Below are 24504 nucleotides of genomic sequence, written 5' to 3'. Positions count from 1 at the left end.
GTGTGTATTGATTTGATGCCCCAATTGTAAATGCAAGGCAGAGACAGGGACTGTGGGATCTTTTAAGGTCCCATCTCGTGGCATTCATGCCCTTGTGCAATCCCCTCCCCTTGAATATGGGCTGGAGCTAGTGACTCACTTCTAATGAAGACTGGACTAGAGCACAAGTCACTTCCAAGGTTATGTTATAAACGACTATGGCTTCCGTCTTAGGCGCCCTCTCTCTCTTGCTTGCTCACTTTGATGAAGCCACATGCCATGATGTGAGCTGCCCTATGGAGAGACCCATGTGGCAAAGAACCAAGGCTATCAGCCAACCCACCCCTGAGAAATCTAAATCTTACCAAAGACCACTGAGTGAACTTAAAAGTGGATCCTGCCCCAGCTGAACCTTGAGAAGACTGAGGCCCTGGCCAACACCTTGACTACAGCCTTGTGAGAGACCCTGACGTAAAGGATTCCACAGAGCTACACCCAGATCCATGACCCTGTTGTTTAAGTGGCTAAGCTGTGGGCTAATTTGTTACTCAGCAGTGCATAACTAATTCAGAGACTTAACTTTCTTGGTAACCCCTGCAACATATACACTAGAGTTTGGCACACACTGGACACTCAATAATTATATCCCATTAAACTCCCTGAATGACTTAAAGCAAGTCACTCCCCATTTCTGGGCATGAGAATTACTTAAAGGTTTGTTAAAACATAGATTGTAGGTTCTGATTCAGTGGGTTTAGGATGAGGGCTAAGAATCTGTACTTCTTTTTTTAAAATAAATTTATTTATTTTATTTATTTATTTTTGGCTGCGTTGGGTCTTCGTTGCTGCGCGTGGGTTTTCTCTAGTTGCGGCGAGCGGGGGCCACTCTTTGTTGTGGTGCGCAGGCCTCTCATCACGGAGGCCTCTCTTGCTGCGGAGCACGGGGTCTTCAGTAGCTGTGGCACACGGGCTCAGTTGCTCCGCGGAGCGTGGGATCCTCCCAGACCAGGGCTCAAACCCATGTCCCCTGCACCGGCAGGTGGATTCTTAACCACTGTGCCACCAGGGAAGCCCAGAATCTGTACTTCTAAAAATGCAGGTGACACTGATGTTGCTGGTGCAGGGACCTCCCTTGGAGAACCACTGGGCTAGACTGTGGTCCACAGGGATGGGAGCTCCCAGGAGCCTTCCCATGTCATGGAGGGCGCGCAGTGTGGGCACCGTTCCGGGCTACCAATTCCATCAAAGCAGCTCTTTTATGTCTTCAATCCACTAGATATTTTTGGTGAGATTTTATTTTTAAAAAGGGACATGGGTCTAAAAGATAAAGTGCAAAAGCACTGTACACCCCATGGTGGTAGGGCATGATATTCCCCAAACTAAACAAGATAGGCAGACAAAATGAAAATATTTTAAATAGGTTGTCAATCATTCTTAACATGTTTCCAGTTGTCTGGGACATAGCTAGGTGTCCCCTTCTCCCCTGAAGTAAGTTAGAAACCTGCAAAGAGAACATCCCACCCAGGGCAGTGTGGGGTCATCTGGGGAGCACTAGATTTGGCACCTTCCTGCCCTCAGGCCCACAGCAAATCAATCTCTCATTCCCATCGATTCCATCAGCTAAATCTCTCCCCTCTCCCTGCCTCCTCTGCCGTGGCCTTGGTCAGGACTCTTCATTTTCTCGCCTCAAACACTGCAGTAGCCACCTCCTGGCAGGTACCCCAGGTAGGCCAATCGCTAATGCTTAAGGCTCAGCTCCCAGGAAGTCCAGCTCTCTAACTCCCACCCCTTCCCTTGCACTCCCATAATCCTCCTCATATCCCTATGGCTGCACTCATCACAAGACCTAATAATGATCTACTCTTTCCATCCCACTAGACTGAGCTTCTCAAGCAATGGGTTGGCGGGGATCCAAGTTTTCCTCATCTTTGCAGCTCAGGACCTGACACAGTGTTTAACAGAGTCACAGGCTCACAGTCCCACATGATTATAGCACCAGCAGCTGCAGTAAACACTTCACACCATATTACCTTATTTAATCCTTTTATGGCAGGCTTCCCTATTTTATGGATGAGAAAATGAAAGCACCAAAAAGCCAAGTAATTTGTCCAGGGTCACATGGCTAATAATTGCTGACTTCAAGGCACAACCCAGGCATTCTGGCTCACGTTCTCTAAGCCATGTTACCCTACATATAAGGTCCTGAGGGCAAGGACAGCAGAAGCCCACTGCTCCCAGTGACTGGTATACAGTAGGTACTCATTGTTGAATGAAGAAAGGTTGAATGAGGAAATCGATGAGAAGGTTTGAGTCCCAACCTCATCACAAGCTGATGGTGTGACTCGATCGGAGACTTTCAAAGCCTCAGTTTCCTCATCAGAAGATGGAGAATAATACTTGTTCTGCTTGCTTCTTAGAGTTATCCAACTCAATCCAATTATGAATTCAACAGTCTTTAAGCACTTATAAAGTAGGCCAGGCAGTGTGGTGGGTGCTGGGTTACAAACATAAATAGAACACGAATCCTGTACTTAAGGACTATCATAGGTGGGACAACTCAAACAAATAACTACAATACAGTGTGACAACACTGTTAACAGAACTATACACAAAGGTCTAAGGCAGGGTGCTCCACCCTAGCTGGGGAAGTGTGAAAGTTATTAAAATGTACAAAAAAGCAGAGCACTGGGCATCCTGTTTCGCATACTAGTCCAGGTATCTGATTTCATAGAGGTCTGCCCGTTCATTATCTCTGAGCTACTTTACAACTCCGCAAATTACAGAAAGCATAGAGTAATGCAGATGACTTTATCCATAGAAATGCAAATGGATTTTCCTCAGTGGAACGCAAGTGATCATTTGATTACCACCCTGTGGATACAGACCAATTTTGCAGCTATTTGTAAATTCATTTCAGTATTCCTGATTTCATATACGTGTGTGGTGTTGGAATTATTTGAACCAGTTATAACATCTTTCTGGGTCCCTCATTGATTAATAAGTTGAATAAATCTTTGCCGTGTGTTCATTTTATATTTCTACGGGAATCATGATTTTATCTTCAAAGAAACGTAGCCTTTAACAGGAGATTTTTAAAAATACCCATGCTTGGAATTCCCTGGAGGTCCAGTGGTTAGGACTCTGCGCTTTCACTGCCAAGGGTGAGGGTTCAATCCCTGGTAGGAGAATTAAAATCCCACGAGCCATGAGGAGCGGCAAAAAAGACAAACAAACAAAAAAACCCACCCGTGCTCAAGCCCTACCACAGGCCAATTAAATCCGAATCTCAGTGGGTGGGGCCTGAACAACTGTATTTTTAAAAAGTTTCCTACATGATTCTAAGATGCAGATGGAGTTGAGAACCACAGATTCTCAGTAGGAACATGGTAGGAGGAAGGAAGAAAACTAACATTTACTGAGCCCCTTACTGAATGCTTAGCAGATCAAGTGGATCATTGAATTATCGCATTCAATTCTCACAAAAACCCTGTGACCATTTACCCATTTTACAAGTGAGAAAACTGAAAATCAGAGAGGTTAAGTGACTTACCTAAGCTCACACCAGCTAGGCACAGCTGGGATCTAAACCTAAGAATGTCTAACTCCAAAGCTCATTTGATATTTATATATATATATATACATATATATATATATATTTTAAATTTGAAGATCTAATTGGCTTTATTAAATGACTCACGAATCGGGCAGCATCTCATCTAGGAAGCACAGAGATACTCCCCAAGGCTTATTATATTTTTACTTCATCTAACTGCCAAGAGTCCTCAAGCATTATGAAAGCCAAATAAAGATGAGGTTTACTTCACAAGCATTTATAGAAGCCTCCCTGTGTGCAAGGCCATGGTAAGGACATTGAGTTGAATAAGACTGGGTTCCTGCCCCACCCCACAAATTCCATAACGATCTTATAACCCTGGTTGCAAAACAGTTCCTGCATTTTCCTCTCCTGCCCTTTCTAATTCTTAATCCCGCGTGTCTTCAGATGCAAAGAAAATTTCTCCTAATAGCTTTCTAGAATGTAGACTATTCCAGGAAAACACCCAGGTTCGAGAGAATCCTCTCTTAAGAAAGGGGCCTACCTCCTCCTCAATGCACTGCCTTCCTCTCTCAAACACAATAAAAAAATCCCTCCGGCAGAATTTTATATAAACCCCAGCCCAGAAGAGGCAAGTATTCCTTTGTGCATCCTTCCATCTCCCTCCACTCCCGGCAGAGACTCCAAGGAAAACACCCATTAGGGAAGATGACAGCGCTGCTTTTAAAATGGCACTTGAAGCTCAATAGGGGGGAATTCCCTAGAGATTGATCTCTGCTGGAGAAGAAAATGGAGTTCCCCTGGAAACAGGACACGGAGGGGGACTCCAAGGGCACCCAATATCTCCTAGAGCAGGAAAGGGGACAAGTGAGCCTGGCTGGGCGGTGATAAATTACCAGGACCAGGGGTAATTAACATATATGCACATCCTAAACTACTGCGAATGAAATCTTAAACCCAGGGACTTACTAAAGATGTTTTATAGCCTTCATTACTTGGGCTAATAACAAAGGGAAAAAAATGTGAAAACTTGGATTTTAAAAATCCAAGAAGCCACTGGGTCCGTGTCAGACCCAATTTATACCCCTATTAATGACGGTCAGATCACAGCTGAACTGATGTTTTTTTTTAAAAGAAAAAGAAAAAATTAATTTGGTTGTATTTCGTTCTACATAGAGAATTAGAGATTTCAAGCCAGAAGGGACTTGGAGAGATGAGGTTTTAGCAGCGGGAAGCACGCAAAGGCACGAGATCTGACTCTGCTAAGGGGGGCTTGGGGAGGAGGGGAAGGTAGGTTAACCCCTCACCACTCTGTAATCCTGAGCCAAGCCAGCCCTGAACGCCCTTCCAGGTCCCTGGAAGGGCCTGTCCCCCCCTCCATTCCATTCTGAAGCCCTCTGTCCACACTTGGTCTCTAAGGATGGGAGGGGGCCTGACACTGCTCAAGTCTGGGGCACAGACCACCAAACACTGGTAGGCACAGGAATTCTCTGATTAACAAAGCTGCAGGGAAGCCCAAAATCTGCTTTGTTTTACCAAGTGATTCTGATGCAGAGAACCCTAGAGAACTGTTGGTAGGTGGCAAGTGTGGACTGGGGAGGCTGTGGTATGAAATTGGGGAAGGGGCTGAGCAGTCGGGGAGGTGAGGGGACTTTGACCCCAGGGGCTGGGACAGCCTCCCAGAGAGGAGAAAGTACAAATGAGAAATAAGCCTGGAAATTAGGGTATTCACCCTCTGAAAAGCTTACTTCTTGTCCCTGGCAACAAAACTCAGTGGGAAAAGCTCCTGACATGTCACAAAAGATGCTCCCAAGGGTTCCTAAAACCCCTATGACTAAGTCCCAAGAATATCAATTAAGCAGCATTAATTATATATCATCAGTTTGAGCAAGACCCTCAGAGGGGAGGCAGACTTGAAACTTCTTTGAGGACTAAATTAAGTGGCTCCCAGGGGCTGTGCTGCACATAGAAGTCGAGATTTATGGGGGCAGGTGGGCAGCTGTCCCACCAAACTGCCCTGGGACAAGGGCCAGTGCAAGGCTGGGATTGAGCACCCAGGTCAGGCAGAAGGTCTTCCCTTCCCACATCCAACCTACAAGGCCAGGAAGGGGCAAGCCTGTGTCAAGACATGGGCCTTCTGACCTGCAGGGGGCACTGAGCTGGCAGTTAGTCCTAGACTGATTTGGAGGCTTGTTCTCCGTGCCGGAGAGTCTCCTGCTGCCGCCCCACCCTGCCCAGCTCCTTCTCCATTCCAGGAGATTGCTTCCCATCAAACTCCATCACCTGGTTCCCTTGCTCTGTGGGTTCCAGTTGGGTTTGGCCAGTGGGAGGCACTGGCAGATGGCCGATGGCAGATGGGAGACGGGAGATGAGAGAATGTGGACTATTTCCTCGGTCTCTGGCCCAGTCTCAGCACCATGGTTCTGGGAGGGGCTGCTCCCCCCACGCCCACCACCACGCTCACCTCTCACTCACGCGCAATAACATTGTCTCCTCCCACTGCCTCTTCAAGCCTGGGTGGAAACAGCTCCCTGTTGTTGCCAGGCCCTGGGTGCTGCACTGTCCCTGTGGGTGTCCTCAACCTCACCCATACCTTTGAAAGAAATCCATTAAATCTCTTCAGTGAAAACAACTGAGTAGAATTCTCTCTCCTGCTGGGACCCTGACTGATATATTTTCTCTCTCACAAACACATTCACACACTCATACCATTTCCAACTCACCTGAACACAAACCAAGAACGGTCCCCACCCCCACCCCATTCTTCTTAGACACGGTAACATTCATGTCACCAGTAAAGTGTGTGACTCCTGCCCATGCAGCCTAGGTACCCAAGGTCTGTGACAGCCCTCAGAGATGCAGGGTCCCAACCCAGCCATCCTACCTGTGGGCCTTGGTGGGGACTCTCAGGGTCTAGGGCTCTCACCACAGCCTCTGCTTTGTAGAAAGTAGCCAACCCGGCCCCATCCACACAGATGTCAGAGAGCCCAGCAGGGAAGGGCAACCGCTAGATTAGAACCAGCTCTGAGTGGGCTGTGACACTCTGAAATTGAATGCAAATATCTGTACATGTCCTCATTTTCTGGGGAGAGAAGCCATGGTTTTCATCAATTTCTCAAAGGGAAGCAGAAAGCTTTAAGAACCACTAATTCTAGCTTTGGAGGCAGATCTTGGGGGTTTGCACATAAGGCAGTAAAGTGAAGTAGTTAATAGAGCAGTCTGAGGCCAGGCTTCCTGGTTTCAAATCCTGGCTCTGCTATTCACTGGCTGTGTGACCTTGGCCAAATCCCTTTGTTAGGGAACCGTTGACCGAAGCTGTCCACCTTGGCCAGGCACCATGATAACCACTTGCATAAGTTTCTCACAACAGGAGGTCCTGATAAGGAACATGGTACTGCTGCTGAAAACTAACTGGGAGAATATGGGAGGGGCCAAAGAGAGAGGGGAGATGCCAGCCCATAATACGTCTTGTAAAACTAACTGGAAGAATTTGGGAGGGGCCAAAAGGAAGGAGGAGACGCCAGCCCATAATATGTCCTACTAACCTCCCAGAATCCTTTCGCTGGAATCCATCTTGGCTGAGAGATGCACGCACCACCAGGAAGGACCCTGAGTCAGACCAAGTCTGGGCCAAGCAAGATGACTGGCCAGAGACAACCCGGCAACTAACCCCATTACCATAAAACCTGAGACTGTGAGCCACGTGGCAGAGCAGTTCTCCTGGGTTCCCTTACCCTGCTGCTCTCCACCCAGGCACCCCGTCCCAATAAAGTCTTTTGCTTTGTCAGTGTGTGTGTCTCCTCAGACAATTCATTTCTGAGTGTTAGACAAGAGCCCACCCTTGGGCCCTGGAAGGGGTCCCCCTTCCTGCAACACCTTCACCTCTTTGCCTTAATTTCCTCTTCCATAAAATGGAAATGACCATTTATCCACACTTTATAGAGTTGTTGGAGGCTTAAATGTGTATGTAATATACTTAGAAGAGAGCCTGGGACATAAAACATGCTCTGTAAATTTGTGATTCCACACTCTGGTTCTTTATAAATCCCAAACCCTGGCCCAGCCACCCAGGAGGTATATATCTCCCAAGTCTCTGAACTCAGCCCTGTCTCTGAGATGCTCCTGGCCCTAGCCGCTAACATTTCCTACCCATCTTCCATGCCTGAGAAGGTTTCTATCCTCCATCTAAAGGGGTCCTCTGTGCTTAAGTCCCCTGGAGGTCCCAGTTCTGTGTGGTTTCTCTCCAAATAACTTCCACATACAGGGTAAGGCTGAGGGGAAAATTCAGGGCTGGCCCTTTGCTCTTACAAACTAGCTGCTCCATTAAGATCAAGGTTCTGCCCTCCCTGTGGGCTCCCCTCAACACCTAGCAATGCCCAGGCCTCAGTTAGAAAAAAGGAAGTAGAATGTGTAAATTTTGCTTAGCCACCCAGGCCTAGAGAAGAAAATTCACTCTGGCCACTGCAGGAAAGGGAAGGCAGGAGGAGCCCTTGGGCAAGGAGGCTGCTAGTGAGAATGGGGGGAGTGGTGCCCTTGGCCCACTCATCCCCAGCTCAGACACTGGAGATGCAGAACAAAGGCAGCCTGGGAAGAGGCTCTCTCTGTTGCTTCCAGATTTCCAAAATCTGGTCCTCTTCTTCTTCCTCACAACCCACTTGCTGGGGGCAGTGACAGCAAGCAGCTCAGGGATGTCTTCCAACATGTCGGTCAACTCCCCACAGATGCCCATGGCTGGAGCCAGGGAGGTGCAGAGGGGTAGCCAGGCCAGTGGCCCAGGAGCCCCACTGGCCAGGGTTCTGTTACTTATTATCTATGTGGGACCACCTGGGTAACCCCTCGGAAGGTGCATTTCCCCATCGCTAAAACAGAACATCCTTCCTTCTCCAGGGGAAGGCTAGAGGGAAATGTGCATGAAAGGCTGCACAGAGCATCTGCTGCCCAGTTGGTCTTCAATACTGATAACAACTGTCACCAAGCCCTACCAGGTGCCAGGTGCTAAGTGTTTTCCATATATTAACTCATTTAATATTCATAATAACCTTATGAGGCAGTACTATTATCATCTTCATTTTACAGAAAAGTAAACTAAGATAAGGCTCAGAGAGACTGAGTGACTTGCCCAAGGTCACACAGCTAATGGGTGGAAGGAACAGGATTCAAACTCAGGCATTCTGGCTCCTAATCAATTAGGAGTTGATCGAGTCACTCAACAATAAGAGGTTAATACTGTGAATGAGGCTGGGACTATGTCCTATCAGTCTTTACCCCAGCCCAACCTCTGAACTTCTTCAGTGCTGACTGTCCCTTCCACCTGGTTAATTCTTCCTGTGGAATTGGGTGGTTCTACAGGTCAGGTGGCACAGGTGAGCGCCCCGATCTATTCCTCTGCTCAGCCTCCACACCACCTCTAACCCCTACACACACACACACACACACACACACACACACACCACAGTCCGGGTCCTTCCTATGATTTCTGTGAACATTCATTGACTAACAAGTTGACTCAGAACTGAAGATTTTAGGGCCAGAAGGAACCAAATCCTCTCAACCAATGAGAAAAGAGCGGCAGGGAAGCGGGGATGGGGTGCTCTGACAGAGGTCACATAGCTGATTAGGAAACGGGCAGTGACAAGAGCCCAGGCCAGGCGGGGCTCTGGCTCTGAGCAGTGCCCTCTTGTCCCAGAAGCCTGTCTATGCCCCCCTCTCCCAGGTTTCTCCCTTCCATCAAATCCTCCTCCTCCTTCCGCTTTGTATCGTGACTTCTCATCTTCACAACACTTCCACACATTCATGATCTCATTTAACCCCCCACTGACCCCCATGGAGATGATTTTATTATCATCCCCATTTTACACATGAAGAAACAGAGCTCCAGGAGGCCCGGGGGGAGGGCCAGGGCTCCCAGGAGTGACAGGATCACGGTGTTCACTGCGATCCTCTGCCTCAGTAGTGAGTGGGTGGCTCTGCAAGCCTGAACAATCTTAACGGCCCCTGATTTAAGCAGCTCTTGCCTTTTTACAAATTACAGCTGGATGAAGCCTCAGAGACCTTCCCCCCCAGCTGCGAAGCCCCCAGTGACTGTGCTGGCCAGGACAGAAGGAGGCCAGAGCTGACAGGCTGCTCTCTACCTCCAAGCTGCCCACCCTTCCCCAGCCGGAGCTCCCCTATAATTTTCATATATTACTGATGGTTCCTTAACGGCAGATTCTAACATCTTGCTGCAGAGCCCAGCCCCTGGACCCTCATGAATCATGTTCACTGGGATTAAAATTAGAGGCCAGAAATCTATCTGACTCAAATACAAATAGGACGAGGGAATCTTCTTGGCTCTGGGAATAGGGGACTGGGTGGGTATCCAGGGCTGGGGAGAATGGCCAGAGGTCTGGGCATCAGGCAGGAGGGCATGGGTTGTGCGGAGGGGCACAGAAGTCCCATGCCAGGTCCACCACCGTCTTGGGTCTGGAAATTTCTCTCAGGTTCTCTCACGGGAGGGGTCCAGGATCCTGTGGCCATCTCTTCCTTAGAGAGTAAGGAAAACGAGGCCCAGAGAAAGCATGGGGCTTACCTAAAGGCACACAGAGTGAACCATGACTTCTGTGGCCTGGTGGCTTCCCAGACCATTTCCTGTTTTGTCAAGGCCTCTAGGTGAGGAAGGGCAGAGGTGGGGATGGGGGGCCTGAGGCTCCAATGGCCTTCCCAGTGCTCAGGCCTGGACAGAGAAGGTTCCTGTTCTGGTCCCAGACACCAGCAGTGGCCTGTGAAATTTTATCAAGCTTCATAATAAAAGACTTCCTGCCAAAAAGCTTAGTTCCTAATTAGCCATTGTTTCCGATAATCTGTTAAATTGTCCCAGCTCCTGGGGGAGTGGCCCTTTTACCAATAAGCCTGGCTGCCAACCTGCTGGCAAAACATGCTCCACTGGCTTGTGCTTCTGGTCCTGCCTGAGCAGCCGCTTTTGGGGGAATGGGGGAGCCTGAGAAAGCCTGCCACAATAGCACCTGTCCCCCAGCACACCCCAAAATGTCTATGGTTCCTATCAAATGGCATCATGACATCTGACATGATAGCATCAGTGGTTCCTTCCTTATACACCATCAGTGAAATGATAGCATCGGTGGTTTCTCACTTAAGGGCTTCTTACAGGAAAAGCCATTATTGAGCATTCTCTACGTGCCAGCCCCTTTACACGAGTTAACTCCTTTAATCCTCACAGCAGGCTTTTGAGCCTAAGCATTTGCCTAAGCGCCCCAGCTGGGAAGGTGGTGGCCTGGATTTGGACCCAGTTACCTTGACTTCAGAGCCTGCGCTCTCAACAGTTCAGCTGCAGCTATGAAGTGTGCCTGGACACTAACGCCAAAGAATAAATAGATTTATCAGCTACCAAGGGACCTGGCCTAGATCCTCGGGGTTTACTAGAAAGGCAGACTCCTTTCTTTAAAGGGAATCTTAGGCTCCTGTCTAATGTTATCACACAGAACTAACAAACACCTCTGGCTGAATGGGGGAAGGGGTGGCAGGAGCCACACACAAATTCACAGTTGGACCCTGAGGCACCACATCAAACCCTGGAGCCAGAAAAGCCCATTTTGAAAGTCAGTGGCCTGGGCAGATGAAAGGAGCCCGGACTCAGACTCAAGACCACATCACACCCCGGCTCTGCCACTTGCTAGCAGTCGCTGGGCGAAGCAAGGACCCCTCCATCCAACTGCTTCCTCATCTGGGATGTGGTGAGGGCCAAGGCAGATCACACGGTGCTGCCGATGTGGAGACTGCATGGGGAGTAGGAATGTCAGTCATCCTCCTGTTGAGGATCAGCAGGACAGGGGACAGAGCTGCCTCATAGCTTTGTCTGACTGTATTGCATAATAATACTATTTAAAGTATTGAGCACAACAAGGCACTGAGGTGATTCTGTCATTACGTCCCATCACAGCCCAATGAGCAGGCATCAGGGTCCCAGGGTCCCATTTTGCTGATGAAAAAAACTAGGACTGAGAGAGGTTATGGGATGTGGAAAAGACAGGATTTGAAGGGACATTGTAAGCAGGTTCTAAAGCCCTAACCTTAAAACTGGGAAAAGGTACCTGTGGACTCACCTGGTCCCTGAAGTAAGGCCTTGGTCCTAGACTGCCTGCTCCTGATGACAGGGAGTCAAGGCCCTGGAAATGCAGCTGTGTGACAAGAGCAAAAACCACTAAAGGCTGCCCAAGGGACCCAAGGCTCAAGAGGGACCTTTCTTTGCAGAGGCAGACTCCTCTCTGCAAAAAGGGGAGAGTCGGAAAGCCAACCCCATGCTGGCCTGGGAATCCACCTCCTAGCGAGGCTTGCCTCCTGTTTTGGGCTTTAGCAACAATAACAGTCCATTCATTACTTTAAATCTTTTGATAAAGGTCTACATTTTATGACGGGGGCCAGGTCCTGTTCTGGTCATCAGGGATCCCAACTGGGCTCACAGCCTAGTGGGCGGAAGGTCATTTCATTTCACACTTAAACTCTTGGCCATTGGATCAAGCGGATCCCCACTGCCCTTGCCCACCCCATCTTATCCCAGGAGCTCCACAAACACTGCAAATTGTCTTCCTGCGGCTGCCCTTTCCCCTACAATCTGCTCTGCACACAGGGGACAGAGTTATCTTTCTGAAACATAAACCAGGCTACATCACTCCCCTGCTCAAAACCCTCAAATAGCTTCTCATCACACTTAGAGCAGTGTCTGAACTCCTACATGGCCTACAAAGCCCTGCAGGATCTGCCTGTGCAACCTCTGTGACCATATGGCCCACTGTCTTTATTATTCACACCACTCAAACTGTACCAGTCTTTCTTTTGGTCCTTTGACGAAAAGAGTTTGTTCCCACCTTGGGGCCTCTGCACTCGCTGTTCCCTCTGCCTGGAACCTCCCCACCACCAGACTAATGCATGGCACCACTTGGGGCTCAACTCGCGTCACCAGCCCCTCAGCAGGGCCTCCCCTGACGCCCCTTTAACTAAAGCAGCTCCCTTTTCCCAGGTCACTGTCTCATCACACTGTCTTATCTTTTTCACAGCACTGATCAACCAGTACCTGAAATTATCCAATTTCTTTGCTGACTACACTAAGCCTCTCCAGAGCATGGACTCTGCCTGTCTTGTTCTCCACTGTATGCCTGGATCAGTGTATGGCATATAGTAAGTGCTCAATAAATGCCAGTTCCCTGACTACTGATTCTGGAAACCGTGATAAAATCTAAGACCACATACTCCCAACAGGGCTCCAGGGGGGCGCCGCCCTCCCCTCTGGAGCTGATCTCTAACCTCCCTCCAGCACACACTGGGCTGCAGTTGGGCTAAGTCACAGCCAGCTAGCTCATGGACACGCAGGCCATTCCCACCCCCAGGTTTTGCTCATGTCGGGTCCCATTCCTGGAATGCCCTTTCCTCCTCCCACCATCCTTCAAGTCCAAAGTATGGTGTTGTCTCCCCCTGGAAGCCTCCCTAGCCCTCTTGATCTCTCCCTGCTGTGAAGTGCTGAGAATTCATGTCTAAACTACTTGGGAGGCTCTTGGACTAGTTGTGGTCTGAAACTTGGGGCCTCAGAGAGGATCTGTTCCAACACCCTCAACAAGATGAATAAATGAGGCTTTTAAATCCTTCTATAGGGCTTCCCTTGTGGCGCAGTGGTTAAAAATCTGCCTGCCAATGCAGGGGACACGGGTTTGAGCCCTGGTCCAGGAAGATCCCCCATGCCGCGGAGCAACTAATCCCATGCGCCACAACTACTGAGCCTGTGTTCTAGAGCCTATGAGCCACAACTACCGAGCCCACGTGCTGTAGCTACTGAAGCCTGCGAGCCTAGAGCCCATGGTCCGCGACAAGAGAAGCCACCACTCGCCGCAACTAGAGAAAGCCTGCATGCAGCAACAAAGACCCAACACAGCCAAAAAATAAAAATAAATAAAATAAAATTTAAAAGGTAAATAAATAAATCTTTCTATATATGTGTCTGTTCTCCCCAGCTCCCTGTAAGGTCTCTGAGGGCAGGGACCTCCCTGCTACAGCTTTGCACCCTGGAGGATACCACAGTGTCTTACCTAAATTACTTCCCTTCTCTTGGCCTCCACACTGCTATTTATAGAATGGGCTACCTGAGATAAAGTATATAAACTGCCTGGTACATTGCCCGGCACCATCAGTGATCTATTAACAAGAGCTATCTTTTACCAAGTGCCTACCTGGCTCCTGCAACTTATCCTATGTTATCTCAAATCCTTAGACAATCCAGAAGGTAAGTATTGTTAGTTGTTCATATTACATGTGAGGAATCTGAGGCTCAGAGGGGATAAGTGTCTAGGCCACACAGCTCTAAGTACCAGGGTCCTGAAACAAACCCAGGTTTGTCTGACTCTTAAAAGTGCCCAGGATCCCACCCCTCCTCCGTGGTCTGGGCATAATCTGTACCTGCCTGCAAAGTTGTTATAAGGATTAGGGATGATGAGTATGAGATGCTGGACACATGGCAGGCACTCAATAAAGGATGCCCGTTGTCACACAGATTTTCCATACATCTTGGTTGATTCTTTGAGTAGCTTAAATAATCAGAGTTATCAGGGAGCAATCATGGCTGCTGGGACAGGGGTGTCTGGGGATCTCAGAGACAGCTTAAGGTGGATCAGAGCTGGCTAAAGGAAAGGGCATGGTGGAGAATGTCCTCTGGAGGAATAGAGTGAGGGTGGGCAGTACGCCAGACTGGGGGCTATGAGTGTTTGGATGCAGGGAGAGGGACAGAGCTAAGAAGAGCTTCTTCCCTAAGATAGTGGGTAACAGGCCCTGAGGTAGGGAGGGAAAAGCCTGGAGTCAAACAGCTTGGGTTTTGTTCTACTGTCTGTAACACATTATTTTAAATTATTTTTTAATGAGTTTCATCCATCTTATGAGTGGGAGTTACATTTGAAAGACCCTAATTAGGAGGCCTCACCTCTAATACGTTATCTCCTGGGTACTGGAGAGCCCTATTAACAGAGGGATGTTAGCAATGATTTTTCACAACCAACAGGAAGGGGTAGAGAGACACCTGGATGGTTAGGAGTGCTGTACAAGCACTTAAGCACTTGCAAAAGCAGGGAGTGAGAATCTGCAGAAACCAGTGACCTCACGCCTTGGGAGTGGGCCTGGGCTCCTGATACCCCTGGGTTCTCCCACAGATGGAGGCTGCTGTGGCCTGATCCTTACCAACGCTGGAACATCATCCCTTGGCTGACTTTCAGAAGCCTTTCAGGCAAGAGGCAGGCCCAGGGACCTCTCTGAGCTTGTAAGGACAGGTGTGTGACTAGGGGCCACTTACTAATATTAGGTTAGAGTCTAACCTTAACTGTTAGACCATATGAAATTGCCAAAATTTTCAAATTGCAGATTCATACGGTTCAATCTAATTCACAGGTGCGTGCGGCAGAAATCAGCCTCAGACCTGCTTTCACAGTTGTGTAGGTCCTGGCGTCGAGGTTGAGCGGAAGCAGAGATGTGCCTGCACCCACTCCTGACTGTGGGAGGCTGCAGGTCTCTGTCCCAAAGACCTGGCAGCTGGCCAACCAGGGTTAGGTGGCTTCATAACAGATTGAGTCCCAGCCCCACACTGATGAACTGCATGGCCTTGCATAAGCCGCTTCAGCGTTTCCCGTCTCAGTTCCTACCTGTGATCTGGGCCAATCACTTCTCCTCACAGTTGGCTGCAGCATTAGGGATGCGCCAGCAGAGCACACAGCAAGGGCTGAATCCATGGTAGTTCCTGTCTTATGGCCATGTTTAGGGTAGTCCAAATGGGAGAGGCTCTAACACCAGGCTAAGAAGTTGATGTTTTGTCTTAGAGCCTTGAGAAATGGGTGAATTCCTGAGCTGTCATTTGGAGAGCCACAGGAAAAAGCCCTCTTCTGTTCAGGAGGAGCTAAAAAGGAGACCTTGGGGATGAGCCTGGGGGTGACCTTTGGGGCCAGAGCCAGGGAGGATAGTCGGGGTCTGATAGGGGGCAGGAGGCAGACAGGCCACCACCAGAGAGGCAGAGTTTTGTGGGCAGACTGAGAGGAGATACCCAGGATAAACACCAGCAGGGGACAAAGGCGCCACAGAGTCTGGGAGTGGGTCTCCTGCACCATCCGCAGCCACCATCCTGGTGGCCGGTATGCCATGCTACAATGCTCTGGGCACGACACAGGGACGACATCCCTGTGTCCGGCCTTTCCTGAAAGAGCCCCTCCTGATGAGGGACTCCTCACACACAGGGTTGGGATGCTTCCCTTCAAGCCCCTCTCCCCCTGGAAGCCCTCACTCCTTGGAGCGAATCAGGTCCTACAGCCCCAGGCTGAGGAGGGAACTCGGGTTTCCCAGGAAGCTTGAGTATTTGAGAATGTTGGCTGTTGCTCCTGGGTTCCTGGTGCGGGCAGGGTTGGTTTAGTTCCCAGGGTCTCCAAGTGTGGCCATTCCCCCTGTGAAGGGCGCCCAGGGGCCCGAGCTGGGCAATGGCACACTGCAGTTGATATTTCCAGGCATTTCACAAGCATTATCTTAGTTAGTCCTTCCAAGAAGCTCTCCTAACCCCATTTTACAGATGAGTAAGATGAGACCTGGAGAAGATAAATACCTCACCCAGGTCACGTGGTAAATCTCAGAGCTGGGATGGGCATCAAGTTCAGGGCGTCATCTGACAAGGTATTTGACTGTTATTCATGACGTCCTTAGGGACCAGACGCAGAAATACGAGATGGGTTATAACAAAGTTATGTAGATCCTAGGTGGCTGAACAGCACTCCCCAAAGGTCAACTAGGTAACTGAGATCAATCTGGGAAAAGGTCTCTAGTGGAGGACCACAGCTCTCCATCCCTATCACTCGCGTGGACAGTGACTGCCCCTGACCCAGGACCAGGAGGCACAACCATAATTCAACGTGATCTTCACAGACCATAACAACAGACTGAATCTGCCAAATGACATGTAACAGAGATAAATGTAAAATTTCACATTTAGTTTCAAAAACTCAATTGCCAAATCTGAGCTGGAGGAATTCTGTTTGGATAGCAGCTTGTTTGAGGAGGATACAGGAGCCCCCAAACTCAATATGAAGTAAGTCGAAGACACCTGCCAAAAAGGCCAGTGGAATTCTAGGTAATGTCGATAGATATATAACCCTTGGAAACAAACACACAGAATGCATGATTGTCTAGTCTAAGCCCCTGTGAGGAGGGAGCCAGCCCACGATGCTCTGAGCTGGAGAAGGGAATGGTGCAGGACACACACTTTGGGAAGAACATTGACAAATGGACGTGTGTTCCAGGGAGTGTGCCCAGATTAGCAAAGGGACAAGAGACAGTTATATAAAGAGGAACTCTTGATAGAAATGGTCACATTCTAGGTCTGCCCCAAAGCGTACTAACAGGGCCATGTGAGCTGTCCTCAAACATTGAAAGAATATGTGGGGGACTTCCCTGGTGGCACAGTGATTAAGAATCTGCCTGCCAATGCAGGGGACACAGGTTTGAGCCCTGGTCTGGGAAGATCCCACATGCCGCAGAGCAACTAAGCCCATGAGCCACAACTACTGAGCCTGCGCTCTAGAGCCCGCAAGCCACAACTACTGAGCCTGCATGTCACAACTACTGAAGCCCACGCACCTAGAGCCTGTGCTCCACAACAAGAGAAGCTGCTGCAATGAGAAGCCCGTGCACTGCAACGAAGAGTAGCCCCCGCTTGCTGCAATTAGAGAAAGCCCTCGCACAGCAACGAAGACCCAACACAGCCAAAAATAAATAAGTTAAAGAAATAAATTTTTTTTTAAAAATAAAGAATATGTGAATGAGAAAATCAACTTACTTGCACATCTAAGGAGTGTGGAATTAGGAACGAGTGGAATTATGCCCTTTATGTATAACTCTATTATAGTTCTGACGTCATGTTCTAGAAACTACTTTCACATTAACCACTCTGGGCTTCAGTTTCCTGTTTTGTTAAATGAGGCCAATAATAATAATAACAGTAATAATGCTGCTGCTACCTCCTTCACAGGTTTGTTGTGAGGATCAAATGAGTTACTACAGTAAGTGCTTTTTAGAACAGTGCCTGGTACATCACTGTTGGATATGTTTGCTATTAGCATTACTATTGCAGTTATTGTTGTTTTTGTTACCTCCCTGAATTGAAAGTGAGCTCTGGCTGTAGGTAGTGTCTGGTCACCCTTTGTGTCCCCAGCATTCATCTCCCAGCACACAGTAAGTTGAGTCAAAGTTATGTGGAGGCTCATGTCAAGATGCTCCGAGGAAGATCATCCCAAATATCCAGAGATGAACTGTCATTCCCAGCTGGTGTTAAGATGTTCAGCAGGCTGAGGTTGCTCAAAAACAGACTGAGCGCTCAGGCAGGGACATGTGGTCATGGCGGCTGGGGCCACATGCTCTGCAGGTGGTGTGGGTTGATCAGCGGGACACCCTAAGATTCCATGATACACATGTCCTCCTTTCTGAAGGGCCCTCAGCCTGGACAGCCACCTGGCAAGGGAGGGGCAGGGATCACCCCTACACTTTTCTTCTTTTTTTCTTTTTTCTTTTTTTTTGGCTGTGGGGCTTGTGGGATCTTATTTCCCCAACCGGGGATTGAACCCTCACCCTCGTCAGTGAAATCATGGAGTCCTAACCACTGGACTGCCAGGGAATTCCCAATGTGAAATTCATTATTATTATTATTTGCTGCACCCCTACACTTTTCAAATGGGGAACCAAGCACAGCTCCCTCTTCCTAGTGAGAGAGTTTCTGGGACTCCTCCTACCTGGCCATCCTGCCTCTCCTGACACGCAGAAGGGCTTAGTAAGCCTTGATGCAAATAGTGGTCGATTTCCTGGGCTAAAATTACATCTTGAGTCAATTTTCACAAAGTGCAGTGACAGATTTAGGTGATGGGAAGACGGAGCTTTCTCAGAAGGCATTACAATGACCCAAACGGTTAAAATCAGCTGAAACCAGGCAGCCAGGGGCTGCGAGAGCAGCTTTCATCCTTCTGTGGTCTTATGCAAACATGGGAGACCCTGCCTAGGGAAACTGCTGTGCTTGCACTTGACTCCCTCCGGCCATGGAATGAGTATCTCTTGGCCAAGATTCCACTAACAGAGAGACTTTTTGCAATGAACTAGCAGGTGGAGCCATGGGAATGGGTTCGTGTTTACTAGGAAAAACAGGCTTCCATCCCAGAGACAGTTCCATAGAGATGGATCTGGATTATTCTTTAAACTCTACCTTCCTGATACTTTCCTCTGCAGGTCACACAAAGAATCAGGCAAAGTAGGGCCTTGATATGTTTGAGGGTATCTTTCCTTCTACAGAAATAGCTTGAAGCCTGTGTCCCAGGGGTAGCCCATGCAACAGAGCTCTGTCACTGTCACCCCTGAAGGCTGGGCATGGTGCTGATGGTCTCTTGTAAATGGGGTCAGTCTCCTCTCTGACATTCTGACCCTATGACCCCAGCAGTCCTCAGCCTGAGAGTCAGGAGCTCCCTTCAGCTGCCTCTCCCTGTATCTTACCAGCCTCACACCCTGAACACCACCTCACTCATCTGCTCACCCTCTGTTTTGGATGGTCTCCGTTGGCCCTCTGGATCTACTTCCAGCCCTTCCCCGCCCTGCTCTGTGCCCGGGAGGCCAACCTGTGTGGACTGGATCAACAGCCGCTCCCTGCTCTAAGTCTTCCAGTGGGATTCCACCAATGGGAGGTGAAGGCAGGAGAGCAGAGGGTGGGGAGAGAGTGAGGTTGCCCAGGCTGACCATGTCCGTCCACTGAGGGCCCCTGCTCCTGTAGACAAGCTCCCTTGGGGTTCCAGGAACCACCCCCACCCCTTACCTCCTCAGGCCTGGAGTAGTCCCACTGTCCCCAGCCCCTGTGATTCACCAGCCCACGTTGGTTTCCCTGAACCCCCACTCCTTTATAATTAGCCCTGTATTATATCTCCCAACTCTGCAGGACCTGGACTGGCCTGCTTACTCCAGCCACTTCCATGCCTTTGCTTTCACCACCATCTTTTTTTTTTACAAATTTACTTATCTATTTATTTATCTATCTATTTATTTATTTAGGCTGCATTGGGTCTTCGTTGCTGTGTGCGGGCTTTCTCTAGTTGCAGCGAGCAGGGGCTACCTCTTCACTGCGGTGCGCAGGCTTCGCATTGCAGTGGCTTCTCTTGTTGCGGAGCACAGGTTCTAGGCACACGGGCTTCAGTAGTTGTGGCACGTGGGCTCAGTAGTTGTGGCTTGCGGGCTCTAGAGCGCAAGCTCAGTAGTTGTGGCACACGGGCTTAGTTGCTCCGCGGCATGTGGGAATCTTCCCGGACCAGGGCTCAAACCCACGTCCCCTGAATTGGCAGGTGGATTCTTAACCACTGCGCCACCAGGGAAGCCCTCACCACCATCTTTGATGCTGGGTCCTTGTGTATGGCCCCCGGCTTCACTGAAACCCAGATCGACTCAGCTCCTCCAAGTGGACACTGCCACTGCACTGGGGTCCAGCACCCTGATTCCAACACATGAGGCCAATCCTGCTCCTCTATAGGATGAGGAGGGTGAACCAGCTGAGCCCTGAAGTTCCTTCCAACCCACATTCTCCTCTGCTCCACATCATGCATCCCTTAGCCAGATGGCTGGTGTTAAGGTTCAAATTCCACTGAAAAATCCAAATGACATTCTGGCTGTAATTTTCTCTCCTCTGAACTCCCATTCTATTCTCATCAATACCTCTCATCACAACCTCTGTTAGCATCATTCACGCATGGGAATCTCCCCTTCTAGGCTGCAAACTCCCTAGTTCCATCTTGCGCTTTTGGTGAAACACTTTTCTTTTGGCCTATCTCCCTCTTCCCCCCGCCCCATCTCAAGAATGCTTACTGTTGTAAATATTGACTGAAATGGGGGAGGGACCAGTAAGGCCCGAACACTCTGGATGATGTTGTACAATGATATTTACCAGACAATGACTACACAGCATGTATGTTATATCCATCATCTTGCTTTGCCCTCACCACAGGCCTACAACGTAGGTGTTACCCCCGTATTACATATGTGGAAACAGAGGTTAAAAGCAACTTGTTCCAGGGGACTTCCCCAGTGGTCCAGTGGTAAAGAATCCACCTTCCAATGCAGAGGACGTAGGTTCGAGCCCTGGTCTGGGAAGGAAGATCCCACATGCCCTGGGGCAACTAAGCCCACGCACCACAACTACTGAGCTCGCGCACCTCAACGAGAGAGCCCACGTGCCGCAAACTACAGAGCCCACTTGCTCTGGAGCCCACACGCCACAGCGAGGAACCCACACACTGCAACAAAAGATCCTGCATGTCTCAATGAAGATCCCACGTGCCACAACTAAGACGCTATGCAGCCAAAAAATAAAGAAATAAAGAAAAATAAATAAATAAACACTGTGATTAAAAAAAAAAGGGACTCCCCTGGTGGCTCAGTGGTTAAGAATCTGCCTGCCAATGCAGGGGACACGTGTTCGAGCCCTGGTCCAGGAAGATCCCACATGATATGGAGCAACTAAGCCCACGCACCACAACTACTGAGCCCGCATGCCACAACTACTGAAGCCCACGTGTCTAGAGCCCATGCTCCACAGCAAGAGAAGCCACGGCAATGAGAAGCCCACACACCGCAACAAAGAGCAGCCCCCGCTCACCGCAACTAGAGAAAGCCTGTGCGCAGCAGTGAAGACCCAACACAGTCAAAAATTAATTAATTAATGGGAAAAAAATAAATTAATTTAAAAAAAAGTAACTTGTTCCAGAAAGGGTTGGAGCCAGAAGTGAAAGCGCAGGTGTATCTGATTCCAAGGCCTGTCACCGTTCCTCTGCTCCACCCTGCAGTGTGTGTGATAACAAGATGCAACATGGGGATTCCCCTGGCAGTCCAGTGGTTAAGACTCTGCACTTCCACTGCAGTGGGCATGGGTTCAATCTCTGGTTGGGGAACTGAGATCTCGCATGCCGCAAGGCGCAGCCAAAAAAAAAAAAAAAAAAAAGATGCAACATGGGCCCTGACCCAAATGAGACAAGTCTCATTACAGGATGTAATTAAGGGTTCATGGAGCAGAACCCTTCTGAAGAGGCCCTTCCAGACTTTCCTGAATGAATCACCGAGACATTAGGACATTACTGTTCTCTATGAAGCTCGGCCAAAAGGTCTCAAAAGTAGTTAGTTCCTTTAAGCTAAACATTTCCCCAGCAATCTGGTTTACGCTTTAATTGGCTTAGAGTATTGGAGAGGAAGAAAAAGTCAACTTTAGCCCAGCCCCTGCGGAAATATTTCCCATACATTTTATGGATAAAATTCATTCCCTTTGGCCACTTGCTTCTGCCAAGCTTGAGGGAGGGCAGATCAGGGAGCAGGGCAGGTGATGCTCCAGTCAGTCCACCAACGAGGGAGGGGAGGTTCGTTTCTGAAGTCTGAATTACTGAAGCTTTACTGGCTGCTCTCATTCGCATCAAGTCACCTGGGACCACCGCCCCTGTGGGCTCTTGGCTTTGGTCATCTCATGCACCACTCCTCTTCCTTCCCTTTCCGCAGGCTCTGGGGTCTGGACCTGTGTCCTTCTGCTCTTTGGAGCTGTCTCTGTTCCATTAGTCATTGGTACCTCCCTCTCTCAGTGGAGACACCAAGCTGAGTCTCTATCCGGAGCCCCTGGGCCTCCCTCCCAGGTCTGGGTAGAGAAGGGCATGGGTAGGGCTGCCAAGGTCAAATTCCCTCTCGTCCCATCCTTGGGCCTCTTCTGATCACCAGAAGGAGTGAGCACAGCTATGAAGGTCACGGGAAACTCCCTTCAGTTCTGAGTCCAGTAAATTCACTCCCACCTCCTCAACCCTGGAAGAAAACATTCTTCACCTCCCAGACTTTGACCTCATCCTTGCTTGGCCAGATCCTCTTCTCTAAGAGTAAGGAGGTCTGCTCCTTCTTTGTTCAGACAGGAGCCAGGGGCTGCAAGGACCCTCCCCCTTGACCAGTTCCCCCTTTTATTCTCTGCACCTGAAAACCAGCTGGCACAGAAGGTCTAAGGGAAGAAGGAAGCAGAGATGGGAACGAGACAACAGCTGCCACATCCTTGCCAGCCTCTGTCACCTGGCTCCTTTTCCTAATCCAGTCATTCCTTCAACAGCCATTTATTAACACCTACTGTGTGCTGGGCATCTTTCCAGGTGCTCAAAATGTAAGAGTTAATGACAGATGAAAATCCTTCCCCTAATGGAGCTGACACATGACAAACAAGATAAATAAGTAAACCAGAGTATCGTTTATGGCTTATGGTGAAAAGCGATAAGGAGGCAAAATTAAGCAGGAAAGGGTGGAGAGGCTGAAATGTTAGATGGGGTAGCCAAGGGAAGGCCTTGATAGGGTGATGTCTGAGTCAAGATCTGAGGGAACTGTGGAGGGGCCACGTGAACATCTGGGGAAAGAGCATTCCAGGAAGAAGGAACAGCAAGTACAAAGGTCCTGAGGCAGGAAGAGGCAGGTGTGGCTGGAGTGGAGTGATGGAGGGGATGAGCAGTAGGGAATGGGTCAGTCAGGTAAAGGAAGTCAGATCCTTTAGGGCCTGTTGGGTCACCACAGAGACTTTAGTTTTGCAAGATGGGAGCTACCGGATGGTTCTGAACAGAGGAGGGACAGAATTTGACTTGGGTTTTAATAGGATTCCTCTGGCTTTTGGGTGGGGAATAGACTGAAGGTATCTAGCAGCCACCCACTAAAAGTGTCTGTGATTCTTAAGAGTGAGCACTTCAAGTCTGCCCTCTCCTTAAACACCCTATCACAAGGGGCAAAAGGCCTCTGGTGGGGACAATGGAATTGAGACAAGGCTGGAAAAGCGGGCCATCCTGAGTTATGGCAGAGCTTGGAAGTCAGACTAAGCAGCTGAGACTTGATTCAAAGACGAGGGGAGTCACCTAACTAAAGCCACACTCACTCACATTAGTCAAAAACCACGGGAAGGTTGCTCTGGCTGAGACATGGTGCTAGATGCTGTGCCCATGTCTCTGGTCATGATCTTGGTGGGCCTGGACTCCCTGTCTCCCCCCTCAGACTGGGGCTCCCTGAGGACAGGAACTTTCTCTCCATCTTTAGTCTCTTCTTGCATCAGCAAGGACAAGACTCTGCACGCCTTACTATCCTTCCCGGGGGTTTAGATGCTGAAGTTGGAAACACATCAGGTGGGATGACTGCAGAGTTAGATGAACAGACAGACAGACAATCAGGAACAGGCTGATGTTTCCACGGTGGGAGAGGGGCTGTACCTACCTCCCGCCACTGCTTGTTCTCCATCCCTTGAGTATACATGACGCATACTGTGAGGAGAGGAGAGAAAAAAGGGTTAACACCCCAGGCCAAGAGGAAGGTGTGGGCCCCAGATGCGGAGGGCCCTGGAGGGTCAGGCGCCTCAGGACACTATGGCCTGGGTAGCAGTGTTGGGTCTGGGTGGTGTCAGCTTGGAGGAGGGGGCCCAGAACATAGGTGTGTCTGGGAGGGGCACCCTTTGGGAGGAGGGTCGGGGTCACTCACATCTAGGCTAGAGCAAGTGTAAAGCGTGAGGCAGGTAGACAGGTGTGCATGACAGAGGACTGAGTGGCAGAGGTGTGGCAGGAGAGAGCATCTGAAACCTGCTTGTCCCTTTAGAGCCCAAGGTGGCCTCATGGGGCCTATTATTATCATCAGCCCCACTTCCCTGATGGGGAAACTGAGGATCAGAGGAGGCCAATGAGTCGTCTGAGGTCATATACTTGAGCAGCATTGCTTAGGGCTAGAACCCTGGGCTCCAAAATCAGTGCTCATCCCCCTAGGCCACAGATATTTGGGGCTCTTAAATGCACTGGTTTCACTGGGGCTGAGACCTTCTGAGCCCTCCCTACCCACTTGGTTGTGTTGAGGCTTCACAAGTACGGGGGCTGGGAAGGGTCAGACCTCCAAGTTTTCTTTCTCCAGAC

The 24504-nt window shown here is 49.4% G+C and overlaps 1 protein-coding gene across 2 annotated transcripts in view; it reads right to left on the bottom strand.

The window, feature by feature from the left end:
- Positions 1-24504, bottom strand: part of CPNE5 (copine 5) — a 92756-nt gene that overhangs the window by 52773 nt on the left and 15479 nt on the right. For both annotated transcript variants that reach the window (XM_022581768.3, XM_022581770.3), the window contains exon 3: positions 23822-23868. In XM_022581768.3, coding sequence (XP_022437476.1) covers positions 23822-23868 — 47 coding nt within the window. The remainder of the gene's footprint in view (positions 1-23821; positions 23869-24504) is intronic.

The sequence above is a fragment of the Delphinapterus leucas genome, chromosome 10 (genome assembly GCF_059928025.1).
Source record: "Delphinapterus leucas isolate spDelLeu-1000000601 "Yukka" chromosome 10, BTC_Dleu_Yukka2, whole genome shotgun sequence".
Classification (NCBI taxonomy): Eukaryota; Metazoa; Chordata; class Mammalia; order Artiodactyla; family Monodontidae; genus Delphinapterus; species Delphinapterus leucas.
Note: the sequence above shows the minus strand (reverse complement) of the source record. Positions and strands in the feature narration are given on the sequence as shown.